The sequence below is a fragment of the Salmo salar genome, chromosome ssa02 (assembly GCF_905237065.1).
Source record: "Salmo salar chromosome ssa02, Ssal_v3.1, whole genome shotgun sequence".
NCBI lineage: Eukaryota > Metazoa > Chordata > Actinopteri > Salmoniformes > Salmonidae > Salmo > Salmo salar.
This window is the reverse complement of record NC_059443.1, coordinates 65,443,388-65,458,498: the sequence shown is the minus strand read 5'-3', so window position 1 is coordinate 65,458,498 and position 15,111 is coordinate 65,443,388. Positions and strand designations below refer to the sequence as shown.

At 41.3% G+C, this 15,111-nt stretch overlaps 1 protein-coding gene across 2 annotated transcripts; it reads right to left on the bottom strand.

Annotated features, from left to right (window-relative positions):
• Positions 1 to 2,624: 2,624 nt before the first annotated feature.
• On the bottom strand, positions 2,625 to 14,853 carry LOC106589772 (stromal cell-derived factor 1). Of its 2 annotated transcripts, XR_001324904.2 has the most exons (5): positions 14,632 to 14,853; positions 11,972 to 12,089; positions 7,562 to 7,645; positions 4,729 to 5,813; positions 2,625 to 4,559 (listed from the first exon to the last, which is right to left on the bottom strand). XR_001324904.2 is itself a non-coding variant. In XM_014180105.2 (4 exons), exons 1-4 carry the CDS (start codon positions 14,696 to 14,698, stop codon positions 5,786 to 5,788), a joined length of 297 nt encoding a protein of 98 aa, XP_014035580.1. In that variant the 5' UTR covers positions 14,699 to 14,853; the 3' UTR covers positions 2,625 to 5,785. The 2 variants fall into 2 exon arrangements, 1 of the variants encoding a protein (XP_014035580.1); XM_014180105.2 differs by having other exon boundaries at positions 2,625 to 5,813.
• Positions 14,854 to 15,111: the final 258 nt, after the last annotated feature.

The window sequence follows — 15,111 nt, the reverse complement described above, 5'->3', positions numbered from 1 at the left end:
CACACACACACACACACACACACACACACACACACACACACACACACACACACACACAGTCTTGCATAACTAACCTTATGGGGAAACACATAACTCCATGTGTAACTCTGTGTTGTTGTATGTGTCAAACTGCTTTGCTTTATCTTCGCAATTGTAAATGAGAACTTGTTCTCAACTTGCCTACCTGGTTAAATAAAGGTTAAATAAAAATAAATAAATAAATAAATAATTCAGTCCTATTCAAAATCCTATTTTCCTTAACCCTAACGCTTACCCTAACTTTAACCATAACCTTAACACCAAAATCTAACCTTAACCCTAACCCTGAACCTAACCATAGCTCCTAACCCTAAACCTAATTCTAACCCAAAACCCCGTAGAAATAGCATTTGCCCTTGTGGGGACTAACAAAATGTCCCCAGTTGGTCAAATTTTGTTTGTTTACAATTCTTGTTGTGACTTCTGGTCCCCACAGGTATAATTAAACATGTCAACACACACACACACACACACACACACACACACACACACACACACACACACACACACACACACACACACACACACACACACACACACACAGCACACACACACACACACACACACACCACAGGCGCACACACAACGAGTTGTTTTCCGCCCAACCTGTTTCCTATTAGCTCCTAGTCAATGGGTCTGGCATTAAGTTGTTCAGAGATCTACAGTAAAGACCTCCAAATCACACCAGATTACCCATGATCCTCGGGACTCAATCACTTTGTTGTCCAACCTCGTTATGTTCTCCATCTCAGGTGATTTGAGTTGAATGGTGTGTGTGTGTGTGTGTGTGTGTGTGTGTGTGTGTGTGTGTGTGTGTGTGTGTGTGTGTGTGTGTGTGTGTGTGTGTGTGTGTGTGTGTGTGTGTGTGTGTGTCATATCACATAAATCCACTAATCATTTCTGAATGTGCCCAAGACCCCAAAACACAACCTGTGACCCTTTAAACTGTTTGGTCCTTGTCTAAACTCAAGCCATCAGCTCTTGTTCTTGTCCATTATGTATTATGTATTAACTTCAACATCCAGCCAAAACAGAAAGCCTATGTCCGCATCCCAAATAGCACCCTAATCCCTATATAGTGGACTACATTTGACCAGGACCCATAGGGCTCAGGTCGTAAGTGGTGCACCATGTATGGATTAGGGTTCCATTTGGAGCGTAGCCTATAACATGAAGTTCATCTGCTCTACATGGTGCTACTTGATTAAAGTAGACAGGTTTATGTATTGGTGCTAATTCCCCTCGGTGCTATGGACGGGTAACGAACCAGGACTAACAAATATATTCAATCACACACACACACACACACACACACACACACACACACACACACACACACACACACACACAGAACACTACATGAAGCCGAGGTGTTAAAACTCAGACACGGTTGTTAATGGCCCTGGCTCGTTCCTTTACATCAAAAGATTTCTGTTTCTTTCTGTTTTTCCACCATGCTTAAGTTTTAAAGGGGAAATGTCAAGTGACATTGTGCGTCCCAAATGGAACCCAAATTTCCCATTTAGTGCACTGCTTTTGACCTAGAGCCCTATGGGGCTCTAAATGAGAATTAGGGTGCTATTTGGGACGCACACATAATCTAGTTGAATTATTCAAACGACTGGCCACAGATATGTTGTAAGTTCTGATGTAAGCTGAGGTTTAGGCTTAAAGGGCAATTCCGCCACTTTTCAACCTCATATTCATTATCTCCAGCACCACATCAGTGTCTACATAATGGCAAAACGGCACATCTCTATGATCTGTGGTCAAAAAGATCAGAAGACAGGTCCTTGAAAATGCTTCTCTGACATCACAGGGCGAATCTCATAGTGTTTAAAAATCTATGTAAAATGTTTTTAGTTTTCATGTCGTCATCGGGTAGAACATTTTAACTTTATACTTGTTTCTACAAAACGTAGAAATGCGCCGTATTCACATGTGCTGATACTGGTATTGTGCTGGAGATAATGAAAATGAGGTTGAAAAAGGGTGGAATTGCACTTTAAGTTCTACTGTAGCCTGTGGTTTCAGCAGGTATACAGTAGATACATATGGTGGCTGTTGCCCCAAGCTGCAAAGATAGACTTCTCTGTGTCTGGACTCCTGTGGAAAACAGAAGGTGTGTGTGTGTGTGTGTGTGTGTGTGTATGTGTGTGTGTGTGGTGTGTGTGTGTGTGTGTGTGTGTGTGTGTGTGTGTGTGTGTGTGTGTGTGTGTGTGTGTGTGTGTGTGTGTGTGTGTGTATTGGTATTATTCCACCTGTCTAGGTTGTGTGTGTGAGAGTCTGGTATCCAGCATCTATTACCATCAAACTGGTTTGGGTGATTCTAAGTGAAGTTATTTTGAAACAGAAATATCCTTTAGTCTTATGTGACATTTTCTGTCAGTACGTCTGTAGTCATAATGAAACACAATTGTGATGGGTCTGCATTGCAATGAAGACAGAGCAGTAACAATAAAGGAGAAATTAAGCATTCAAATAAAGTGGAGACAAATCCTAATGCACTTTTCTATTGATGCTACTTTCAATAAATATACAAATTATTCTTTTTTTAAGAAGAAATGAAACATTCCATTTTTTTATTTTATATGTTTATTGAAAAAGAGGGTGAGTATCATATAGGTATCATATAGGTATCACAGTGAACATACAGAGTTTAATTAAACAATCCATCTTAGATGAAGTATACTTGTGTCGTAAGCTGCCTCAAAAGAATTTAACATTTTATTCACATTGTCTGGGGAATGCACCCATATAGAACAAATACACTTCTGAAAAAACACATACATTTCCATTTGGGATGTTATTGCTTATGCAATGATTTATTTCCACATGTGGTCCAAATAACAGATATGATAAGTAAAATGGTAACAGCCATATTGTTTGGTTTGGTTGTAGAGCTAACTGTAACATGCCATTGAACAGAATGGTTCTCAAACACTTAAATAATGACCAAATTTCCTTCCTTGATGAAAAACTTCACCTTATAATGATGTGATACAGATACTTAATAACTTCTGGACCAAAACACCTGCACTTAGCTCACAGACTAAGATGCCTGGAGATTTGAATAGATCTGGAAACATGTGTGGGTCCCCTGGCTCATACATAAATGTATTGTTCTCTGTCTTGGCTCCGTGGTACTATTGGCACTTCATATTTTAAACTCTGTGGAATGCTGTCAGGAGAAATAGAACAGAATCCCAATTACATTGTTCTAGAGGGTTCTAGGGGGTCCTAATGAGGAATGAATTGATGGTTCAGTGGAACATCTGCCTGAGCTGAGATATCCTAATGACAACAGTAATGTTTGTTTTAATGTATCTCAATATGTAGATTTACAATCCGGATTTATTAGATTTGCCCATCTTGCATCAGTGGATGAATGCCGTCAGATTATTGGTTGATTAGGATAAACCTCCTCAAGGGAGGATTGAATCAGGGCAAACTATGGTAATGAACCCTGTATTTCTCTAATATTCTGTTGTTGTTCAAGCTAGACCTGACGCCACAATTTAATCTGGGGGATTATAAATGTTTATTACATAAACTTCAACATGTTGCAGCTGCGCAAAATGAAGCTAATAGACACATAACATGTGTTTTTATGATATTGCAAATAAACGTTTTTGGAAAAGTGATAAATGTATGAAAATGTGATTTGATAATACAGTAGTACTGCGGTTGGGATACAGTACTCTCTGGTTATGCCTTCATCTAGTACTGCTTAAATGTACTTACAAATACTGTGGTATATCTCATTATCTTAGAATATATAAAATATACAAAAATAAAAATCATTACAGTAAAAATACCAATTTAAAAGACGCATCTGGTATTTAAAGTGGCTCAACGATCAAAGTAGAATAACTTTCTTTCGCCCCCCAGCTCAGCAACATTCCATTTCAATGTGATAGTCAATACTGTAGTATAGTAACAGGTATTTCATGTGTCCGTATACTAGCTTTAAAATCCTGCCTAAGGATATGTGAGGGTTTATAACTATGGAGTAGGCCTAAAGTGAGCTCCTAAGCAATTGATGAGTGAAATCCAATAATCAGACAATGTGATCCTGTATAGAAATGTATGTAATGAATCTTACTATACTTAATATAATACAGCAATTATTTTGCGCCAGTATTTGTTAGTAAATACCCAGAATATTGAGGTAAATTCATTACATATTGCTTGTTTTACTGAAAAATGACTTGGTGTCTCATTCAGTGCCTTACAGCCTAGACTATAGCAACGGACAACATTACATTCACACAAACTGTATAAAAAGCTGCATTGATATGGGGTTTTATCCCTGTTTTGCATTACAATCTTATCCTACAAGGCCATCGTTCTTACAGCCCTTGGCTCTTACTGAGTTGCTTAAGTTACTTCTAATTGTGTGGGCTTTTCTGTTCGGCACAGGACTGAACTGTAATACAGAATTGTCTGCCTCCAATAAAGGCTGTTGGCTTGTATTACAACAGATAACTTTCCCTTTATTACAGCACTGGTTTTCAAACCTCTCCTCGGGGACCCCCAGTCGTTCCATGTATTTGATCTATTCCACAGCTAGCACACCTGATTCAACTTGTCAACTAACCAGCCTTGAATAGGTGAATCAGGTGAGTTAGTTCTGGGCTACAAATAAATTGTGAAACGTCTGGTGGTCCCTGAGGAGAGGTTAGAAACCACTGGCCTATACGCATCGTCTGATTTGGATCTTCACTGGTCTGTTCTTGTGAATGGAAACTCCAGGTGATTCAGTGCACAGCCTCTCTTCCTGAAAAGATATGTATCAGTTCAAACTAATGTCTTCTGATCCCTTGAGTTGAAACACCTGAATCAATGCATGTCCTTTGTTATTGTTTGAGGATCTCCATTGTCTTGGCTAGACTGGAATGCTTGTTAAGGCTTGACATAGAAGCCTTGCCCCTAACCACAGATCTAAGATTTCCTTCCCTACCATCCTAGCCTTAACCACCAGGCATTAAACAACATCTGACCTTGGATCAGTTAACGGTGACTATCTATTTCCCCTGTTATGAATGTTTGATCAGCCCTGATTGGTCGCCTCTGACAGAGTGGGCTCAACCCATTGGACGGCTCATTCCTGTTCCTATCCCATGACCCCTCAGTCAGAGCCCACCCCTGGAGATACCCACAAGCCCTTGCTCAGCACATTTGAGATGGTGAACCGGGTGTAAAAACGTTAAATGTCCCTTTACAGCGTCTTGTAAAAGTAGGAAAAATACTTTATATACAGACGTACACTTACACACTCAGTTCAGACACACACACACACACACACACACACACACACACACACACACACACACACACACACACACACACACACACACACACACACACACACACACACACACACACTAAGAACAACCACACCAAATAAAACACACTGCGCTCACACACTCTTTACACACGTACTCACACATTCCGATATAATTAGGTATAACTGCACTTGGTGCTAAACAGCGTGAGGAGAGGTGTCTGCAGCGTGGGAGGCAGGGTGGCTGCGGGGTCAGCAGCAGCAGCAAGGCATCATGGTCGGTCTGGCGGTGAAGTGCTGGTTTTGCAAGCGTTCCAGAGCGTTCCAGAACATTCCAGAGTGTTCCAGAGCAGAGACGTGTAGCTACAGAGTTACATATCTGAGTGGTGGAGGTGGAGGAGAGCTGACCTGGGACTGGGGCACTTCAGGCCGGTCAGGATGGTGTATACGTCTCCTTTACTAAGCACGTCTTCTGGACTTCTTCACCCTGGAGAGACAGAAAGAGAGGAATAAGACACTGATTAAAGGAGGATTCATAGGTGTAACTTCATTTTTCCGTGTGGCCACTTGACATCGCCTGATTAGGAACAACTTTGAGCCCTAGTGTAATTTTATGGTAAATACTTAGTACGGTGCTCATTGGTATATTGATGCTATGTTCTGCTTCATGCAGGGTTTTGAAACATGCACTTTTAGTAAAAAGGGTTCCAAAAGGGTACTTTGGCCCTCCCCATAGGATAACATTTTTGGTTCCACGTGGAACCCTCTGTGGAAAGAGTCCTACATGCCCCCTAAAACAAAAACAAACAAAAAAACAAATGGGTCCTACATGGAATCGAAAGGGTTCTAACTGGAACCAAAACTGGTTCTTCAAAGGGTTCTCCTACGGGAACAGCCAAAGAACCATTTTAGGTTCTAGATGCACCTTTTTCTCTAAGTGTGTAACATGTCACGTATCTAGTTGTGAAATAATATAGTTTGTTTGTCTGGCAGACTGGACGTATAAACATGATACAGTTCTACGAGAGCATATATACTCAAACCTTCATAAACAAGATCATCTGGATATGCATTGTCTTAGAAATATTTCTACACACAGTTTTTTTAGCTAGCTATTTCGAGCAAATGCAGTCTTTTGTAACTATGCCACATTGGGGACTAAACAGCAAGAAAATGCCTAATTTGTGGTAAAATGTTCCTCCATTTTAGATTTATTTACTATAGGCGTTTTTAAGAGGCAGACATTTTGCATGGTTGGTGAAATGATCACCAGACACTGTATGTGGGAAGTTTTTATGAGGAATGCACATTTAACACCCACTGCACAACCCATTTAGATTCATTATAATATTATGTATAGTGTGCCTGTTATTGTTTATTGTAGTTTTTTTTACAGTTTACTCCTTGGGTGTAAAACTTTGTGGAATTGTTTTCCCTTAGTGGATTGAGTTTTACTATTTGTAGACAAATTAGTCCTGATCACTTCCCCAAGTGCCTTCAATTTACACATATTTGTTTTCTTATACATAAACTACTGTCTTTTAGCCATGAAATTAATGAAGTTAGTTCAATTGTGAAAATAACACATGTTTTTTTTGGCCAAAAGTTTTAGGTAATAAATCTGTAAAAAAAAATATATATACATTTTTGATGTCATGAAATTCTACTATATCCCTGATTTCCCAGATAAATTGTGATTGTTTACCGAAAGAGCTGGAATGCTCCGAATGCCACGCTGAAATTATCAGAGGGATTGCAAGGCATGAGCAGAAAGCATTCTTTCCCAGTCTTTAATTCATATCTCAGTAGCCATCTGAGTAGCGAACATGCATAATGAGAAACAAACACCCAGAAATACGTCACTTTCATCTCTTTTAATGAGACACACACATACCAACAATTCTAATCATACTGATACATGAGCGATTTCAGAATGCTATGTGGACAGGTGGCCATAAAATGACACTTAACTGTTGTTACTGTACTTAAGCAGTCCCATTTCTCCCATTTCATTTGGATTTTGCAGATGAAAACAGGGGCGTATTTCATTCCGTGTCTCTCACTGTTACCAGCGAACTAGCCTGGTCCCAGATCTGTTTGTGTTGTCTTGCCAACTCCTATGGTTTGGCGTGACAATGAATGACCATAAGAGTTGGCAAGACAGCACAAGCAGATGTGGGACCAGGCTACCCTGCGATCAGCTCTTACTTGTCAAAGAGGGAGGTTTCTCCTTACTTGTTAATGGCATTCTTCAGGTACGTCTGCAGCCATTTGGTCTCGGGGTTAATGCACACCTCTCTGTTGTTCTTCAGCTTGGCACTGTGACCGGGAGAGGGATGGAGGGAGGGATGGAAGGGAGGGAGAGAGAGAGAGAGAGAGAGAAAGTGAATTAGGCAGAGACTCATTTCAGTGTTCTCCGAGCATCCACTTTCTCTGTTTTCTTATCTGATTCAAGGATAGAAGGATCCGGAAAAAGAAAGGGAACAAAAAAAGAGTCCAGTAAGCTCTCGTGAACTGGCCTAGCGTCTTCTCAATCTGGTGAACATCCAGGGATAGTGTGCTGTGTAGCTGTTATCAGTAACATACCTGATACGTGGGGTCAACTAGGGTCAACTGTGGCCGTGTTTCACTCAAACTGTAATGAGACTCGTGGGTCTTGTAGTAGTGAACTGAATAGTATGAGTGGCACATTGTTTAATACTTAAATGATATACATGGATAAATAAATATAGATCATTTATAGGTTTCTTTTGAACTAATAATTCTGAATGCATCTATTTCAGTTTGACATGTCTGTCTTTATAGACTCATGGGTCTTGTAGCAGTGAACTGAATAGTATGAGTGGAATATTTTAGTATACAGTATGTAATCTCATATATTTGTTTTATTTATTTTTTTAAAGCATTTTTCAAAAGGGTTACATTTGAGGAAATAATTTTGAAGTCATTAATTGTTGTTTGACACAGTTTTTACAGGTTACTTAAATCTAGTCTGTATAAATAATGTATCTGAAGATTGAAGAGACATCTGATGAACTCTGTGTACTGTAATCTAAAAGTAAATGTGTTCCATCATTTTGATATCGTCTATCTGCTCATTCAGGGTCCAAATAAACAAACACATTAAGATAAATGGAGTTCACTTCCCTTTAAACCAACTACTGTACTGGACTGGACACACAAAACAAACATCACTCAATATGATATAAGGCTGCAAAGTCAACAGTAACATAATGTATCTTGAAAAATAAGCTATTTGACCAAAATTATATTTATCAAGCTTATTTATATGTCACTAATTTCCAGGGACATTTGCAAGACACATATGCCAGTGAACAATCAACACGTTATTAAAATCCCAAACATATTTTTTAAGAACAAACATATTGTGAACAAGTTGTAAGAATAACAATTATTAAAACTTGTATTCACAGCATATTTTAACCCACAAAACATGCTTTGCGCCAGTTGTAAGGATCACGATGCATTAAATTACATCAAGTCCCCCCACCACATGCCACAGTTGAAAAATCCCATCTCTCTCCTTCCACTCAGACAGCTGTTGCAATGATAATAAAGCATGGTAACACTGATCTCTTTGTTAAGCCAGTGGTACTAACAATAAGGAGGTTTTGATGTCAGGCCATTTAGCCTGGGATTTACAGACTGTGGGGTGTTTATGGGAGTAAATGGTTCACCTGTAGCGGACTGTAGTGTGTTGATAGAGGGTTGACTTGAGTGTCGACTTGAGAGAGGGGCATTTGTCCCGAGATCAGACACCTCTGTGAGTGTTTCTGATCCATGAGCTTTAGGGGGAGACGGCGTAGTGTGTGTGTGTGTGTGTGTGTGTGTGTGTGTGTGTGTGTGTGTGTGTGTGTGTGTGTGTGTGTGTGTGTGTGTGTGTGTGTGTGTGTGTGTGTGTGTGTGTGTGTGTGTGTGTGTGTGTGTGTGTGTGCGCACGCTCTCTCCTCTCCTCTCCTCCCCTCCTTCCCCAAACATATGGATCTCACACCTCTGTGTCAAAAGGTCGTGTTTGAGAGTTAACAACTCGGGTAGCGCCTCACCACCTCTCCTCCCTCCCTCCCTCCTACTCTCCCTCCTCCTCTTCCTCTCACAACCCTGTAAATGAAACACATTCCTCTCTACCGCTGAATCTCTCCTTCATCACTCCTTTTCTGATTCAATTTGACCTTCCCCAAACTCTCCATCCCTATTAAACACCGACCTCTTCAACTGACCAAATGGCCCACCTACTACCCTTACCCCAATAAGATGAAAGAACAGCTCAAGCGCATCAAACCCCTTCAAATCCCCCCAAAACCAACATCCCAATCGTTTAGATAAATAAAAGCTGGTAACTGAATTCCCCGTTTGTTTATCTCTAGCATACCCCCTTCCTCCCTCCCTCCAACCCCCATCCTGTCCTCTTTTATATATTTAGTGCAGCTAATCCATTTTACTGTTTTGTTTTGATGTGTCTCCTGGTTTAGGTTTATCCCTCTAGGCTGTGTGTGTGTGTGTGTGTGTGTGTGTGTGTGTGTGTGTGTGTGTGTGTGTGTGTGTGTGTGTGTGTGTGTGTGTGTGTGTGTGTGTGTGTGTGTGTGTGTGTGTGTGTGTGTGTGTGTGTGTGTGTGTGTGTCTGGACTAGCGTCTGATTGACTCTGTTGGAATTCGGGGCTCTGGGAGTCTGAAGCTTCTAACCCAGTAGGTAGTAATTACTTCACAGCAAGCTAATACCAACAAGCGGGAGGAGACAGGGGCATGTAGGGAGGGATGGAGGGGGTGAGTGGGGTGTAGTGTTACCCCTGTTGTCTTTCATCCAAGGACAATAGATATATCAGAGGAGATGCGAGCTCTCTGCCCCTCTCTCCCCTGCTACTCAGTCATAAATAACTTTTGGATGGGGTTTGGAGGGAAGAAAAGGGAAAAGTGGAAGCTTTTGGTGGCATATGTGTGTTCCTTAATGCCTATGTGTGCAAATGTGTGTAACTCTTGTCTCTTTTTTATTTGTTTTGGAGCGATAAGGGATGATTGTGGGTCCTGACCAGATTTGTATCCTTACCAACCCCTTGCCACGAGTTAACCCCCTAATGCCCCCCCACCACCCCTTCCCAACCCCCCAAACCCCTCTGGCTTTTTGGCTCTGGCCACCTGGTTTCTATAGGTTACAAATAGGCAAAGCATTTTGGCTTAATGCGTTCCAGGCCATTTAAATTACACTAAATGTGGGCGGCTGGTGAGCGAAGGGTATAAAAGAAAGAAGGATAGAGAGGGTCAGCTGCAACATAAAGGTCATCACTTTGATCCCTAATGATTGTTTCCTTAACAAGACTAAAATCCCCCCTAGAGCTAGCTTGGAGAGAAACACTCCTCTGTCAGCTTCCTCTCTCCTCTCCTGGCCATTTATCGTGTTGTTCTAATCTAAACATCTCTTTCCATTTGGGGAGAGCCATAGCAACTGCATCTCTTTTCTCCACTCTCTATCTCTTGCTTTCTCTCTCTCACTTTCTCTCTGTCTTTCCCTCCACTGTGGTCCTCCAACTGCAATCATTAAAACCTCATAATATGAGACTGATGCTTAGCCGAATGGAATGGGAACCAAAGTAAAGCGCCATTAGAATCCACATGGGATCTTATTAACAGAGGGGCCTTACTGGGCTGAATCAGGCTATTCTGAACAGGTTTTGTCCTAGGAGATGACTATAGGAGTTGGCAAGACCACACAAACAGATCTAGAACCAAGTTAGTTTAGCTGTAGCAGCTGACAATAGGAGTTGGTAAGACAGCACAAACAGATCTGGAACCAGGCTAGTTTATCCCTACTTGACTGTACGTATCAGGCCAAGGTCCTTCTGGTTTCAGCCATGCAGGCTTGTGCTGTGTTAAAGCAAAGATGGTAGATAAATGAAGATGTCACATTTCCAGTCTGCTTAAGGGATGGCTCTCCCATAGGCACCAATGATTTGGCAGCTGGGTCTGGTCTGCTTAGTTCATTGACTATGTAATGAACAAGAAAAAATGAGGGAGTGGGATGAGTCGCTTCCTGTTCCACCTCTGGTTAAACTACATTGCAGTGGTCCCGTAGAGTAACATGGACCGTGGCATTGACAGGTGTCTGTCCAGCCCTGAAACACCTGATTCAACAAGTCACCGCCTTGACGATTAGTTGATGAGTTGAATCAGGTGTTTCAGTGCTGCGCCCGGGAACCGAAGCTAACTCACACACTCAACATGCAGCTGTCTCAGACCAGGGTTGCTTACCAATGCTTTACTGGGCCTGTATAGATCTGGTTTACCTCCAGAAAAAGGCTGTCTAAAAGTAGTGAATAGCTTCCCCTTCTGTGAGCAGCAACACTGTGTGTGCTGTGTGGGATGTCCAGTGTTGGCGACCATAGTGCTTTCTTATCTGTGCAGTGTAGTGCAGGGCTGAGGAGAACATGGGGTTGTCTCCTACAAAACGTCCCTGTTACTCCCCAGCTTTGTAATGAAAACATGGACTTTTGGGAGAAGCAATACAGCGATCTAGTTGTTCTTATGAGCGGTGTGGAAGGTTCTTCACTTGACAAGCTAGGGAATCGTCTAAAACACAACCCAAAAGCAGGGTTAAAAAGCATCCCTCCCATAATGCACCAGCAGGTTACTCACATGACTTGGAAAGGGCAGTTGGGTGTGTGAAGGAACTTGAGCTCTCTGATGCTCCTCTGAGGGACGGTGTTGAGAGTGGAGCGACACCAGCACCTCTCTACCAGGCTGATGGGCTTAGCTGAAACCACAAACATAGTAAGATACTGTACCAGGTATCGGACACTGAGAGAATGTGAGCTTAGACCATTTCTATGTCTTAAAACTAAAACAACCAAAGCTCACAGCGTGAGAGACAGTAATGGCTCAACGCTAGCATTATGATAGTTGGAGAAGAACCAACAATATGAGACTCAACACCTCCAAAATGCAACAACTCACAATCATTGCAGGCAGGAAACTAGGAAGAATATGTTCATTTCAGAGTTCTTGTTAGAACAAATATGTTTAATCTACTGTATCTAACCCTGACAATGCATGGGAAACTATACATTTACCTGCCTTTAGTTCCAAAGGCAAGGCAATTAAAAAGAGATTAGTCTGCCACACACACTCACACACGCGTATGCACGATAAATACACACTCTCAAACCAGCACTCATAGTGCCTTTTCACTAAGAAAATTCAAGACACAGCTCTCTATCCCAGAAGAGCCCTTATCGTTCTACTCCACTGGTGCTCCCAATGTTTCCCTCCTTTCTCAACGCTCCAAGAACACAAAGCGTAGATTCTTATCAAAAGAGTCCCTTTAAGAAGTAGGCTACATTCTTAGAATGATTGAGTATCACCCCTGGTTCCTACTGGTTCCTGAAACTAAGAATATTTTCACTCAGTAGCATATACACAGGCTTTTGACTGAAATGTTCTTAGATTCAGGGATTTCAGAGGGGATACCCTGCCAGAAATGTCACACAAGTTTAACATGAAACGTGAAATTCTTGTAATTCTTGATAACCTGTTTCCAACAATGATTTTTAGTAGTTTTTCTTTGAAGATGGGAAGAAAACAATTGGCTGAACATGTATACATGTCTCTTCTCTAGTTGCCTTGTGGTTGTAAAACTTTCATGAAAGACTCTCTCCGTTTACTTTAGAACACTTTGATATTTACATTCTTTTCATTTCTCAAATCTTACATCTTAACGGCGTACAAATGGCTCCCTTGTTTGACTGTCGGATTAAACTGTGATCACATTAATCCACGGCCAAATAAACAACAACAGGAGAGAGAGAAGTCAGAGAGACGTGTTGAACTGAAGTTAGCTCAACCTCTGCTGTGTTATGCTAAGCATGTTGTTACTACCCCTAGCCAGGGAGACCCTGATTGCATATTAAAGACGATAGGATGGCCGGGGTGATGGAGGGGGTAACTTGTGTATTTATCTGTTTTATTTTGCTTTCTTTTAACTAGAAACTAATTAGGGGCTAAACAGGTCGGGTTGTGAAAGAAAATAAATACATCCCAAATGGAACCCTATTGCCTATTTTGTGCACTTCTTCCGACCAGAGCCCTATGGGTATCCCTGTGGGCCCTGGTCAAATGTAGTGCACTGTATAAGGGAATAGTGTTCTATTTGGGAAGCAAAGGTTGTAGCTAGATGCTCACTTATGGCCGGGTGCTGTAAGCAGCATACATAATGACCCAGTATTAGCATGATAATAGAGCCTGATAAGGTGGAGGGCCATTGGTGTGATATTAGCATGGGGGAGACTTAGCCATTTGGGACACTGACTCCCTGACCCATCATCCTCTAAATCGTAAGATCTTTCTTTCTTTATTTGACAAATAGTTTTAAATGTTCATTTGTATGCCGTGAAGATGTAAGATTTGAGAAATTAAAGTGGTTGAAATATCAAAGTGTTAAAAGCAAATAGAAAAGTATTTCATGAAAGTTTTACAACCAAAGACAACTGAGAATTGACAGAAAGTTTTACAACAAAAGGCAACTAAGAAGATACATAAATAATGGCAAAAACAAATACAAACCTATACATTTCCAGAATAATCTAAATAACCAACTACTTAAAATTCAATGATACAACAACAACAACAACAAATGTAACCAGTTTGACTATAACATCTTCATCCCATCGCAACAATCACTTGCTTATTTGACCAAAACCAGTCAAACATCAAGGAGCCAAAAGACAACCTCCACAACCCCAACTCATAACCACAAGTTATTCTGCTGTGTATCCCTTCTCTCAGCAACACCAGCCAAATGTCACAAGAACCACATCTATTCTAACAACACCTATTCAAAATAACCCAAAATATCAAGACAACCTCCACAACCACCAAAACGTCCTCCTTTTCTATAACAAATCACATCCCCAGACATTCTACAACACATACATAAAGTCCCTCTTTGCTAAGTTACTATAATGACTCAAATAGAGATAAATAAAGATAGATAACACACTAGAAAGAACACACTAATACAGTCTTAGAAAAAAGTGTTCCAAAAGGGTTCTTCGACTGTCCCCATAGGATAACCCGTTTTGGTTCCAGGTAGAACCCTTTTATGTTCCAGGTAGAACTCTTTTGGGTTCCATGTAGAACCCTCTGTGTAAAGGGTTCTACATGGATCTCAAAAGGGTTCTTCCTGGAACCAAAAAGCGTTCTTCAAAGGGTTATCCCCTTTTAGGTTCTAGATGGCACCTTTTCTTCTAAGAGTGTAGAAGACATGCCCAGACAGATAAATCATCCCCAGACCAACTCACCCGTAGAGGGAGGTACATCCATGGCCACAGCCAGTAGGACCAACACAGCCAGTACTTTGACATCCATGGTGGGCTGTATGTAGTAGGATGGAGTTCCAAGAGGCTCAGGGCTCAGCTTCTCACAGCTACTATCCAGCAAGGCTCCGTGTAGACTGACTGTCAGCTCTTCTCTACGCACTGTTAAAGCAAGGAGGCTGAGGGAGAGAGAGAGGGAGGGAAGAGAGAGGAGGGAGGCTCCTAATTTCTCAGGAGGAGGGGGGGGGAGCTGCACTGGCTATATGAAAGGCAGATACTTCCTCGATGTGCTGGCTGACAATCAAGAAGAAATTCTCTTTCTCTTGTAAGTTATTTCTCTCTCTATTACTTTCATTCTCTTTCTCACAATGTCTCTCTTTATGTCTCGTTTTCCTTCTCTCTCTCTCAGGTCTCCTCTCTTTTGCTTTCTGTCTCTCTTTCTCTCCCTCCCTCTCACTTTCCCTC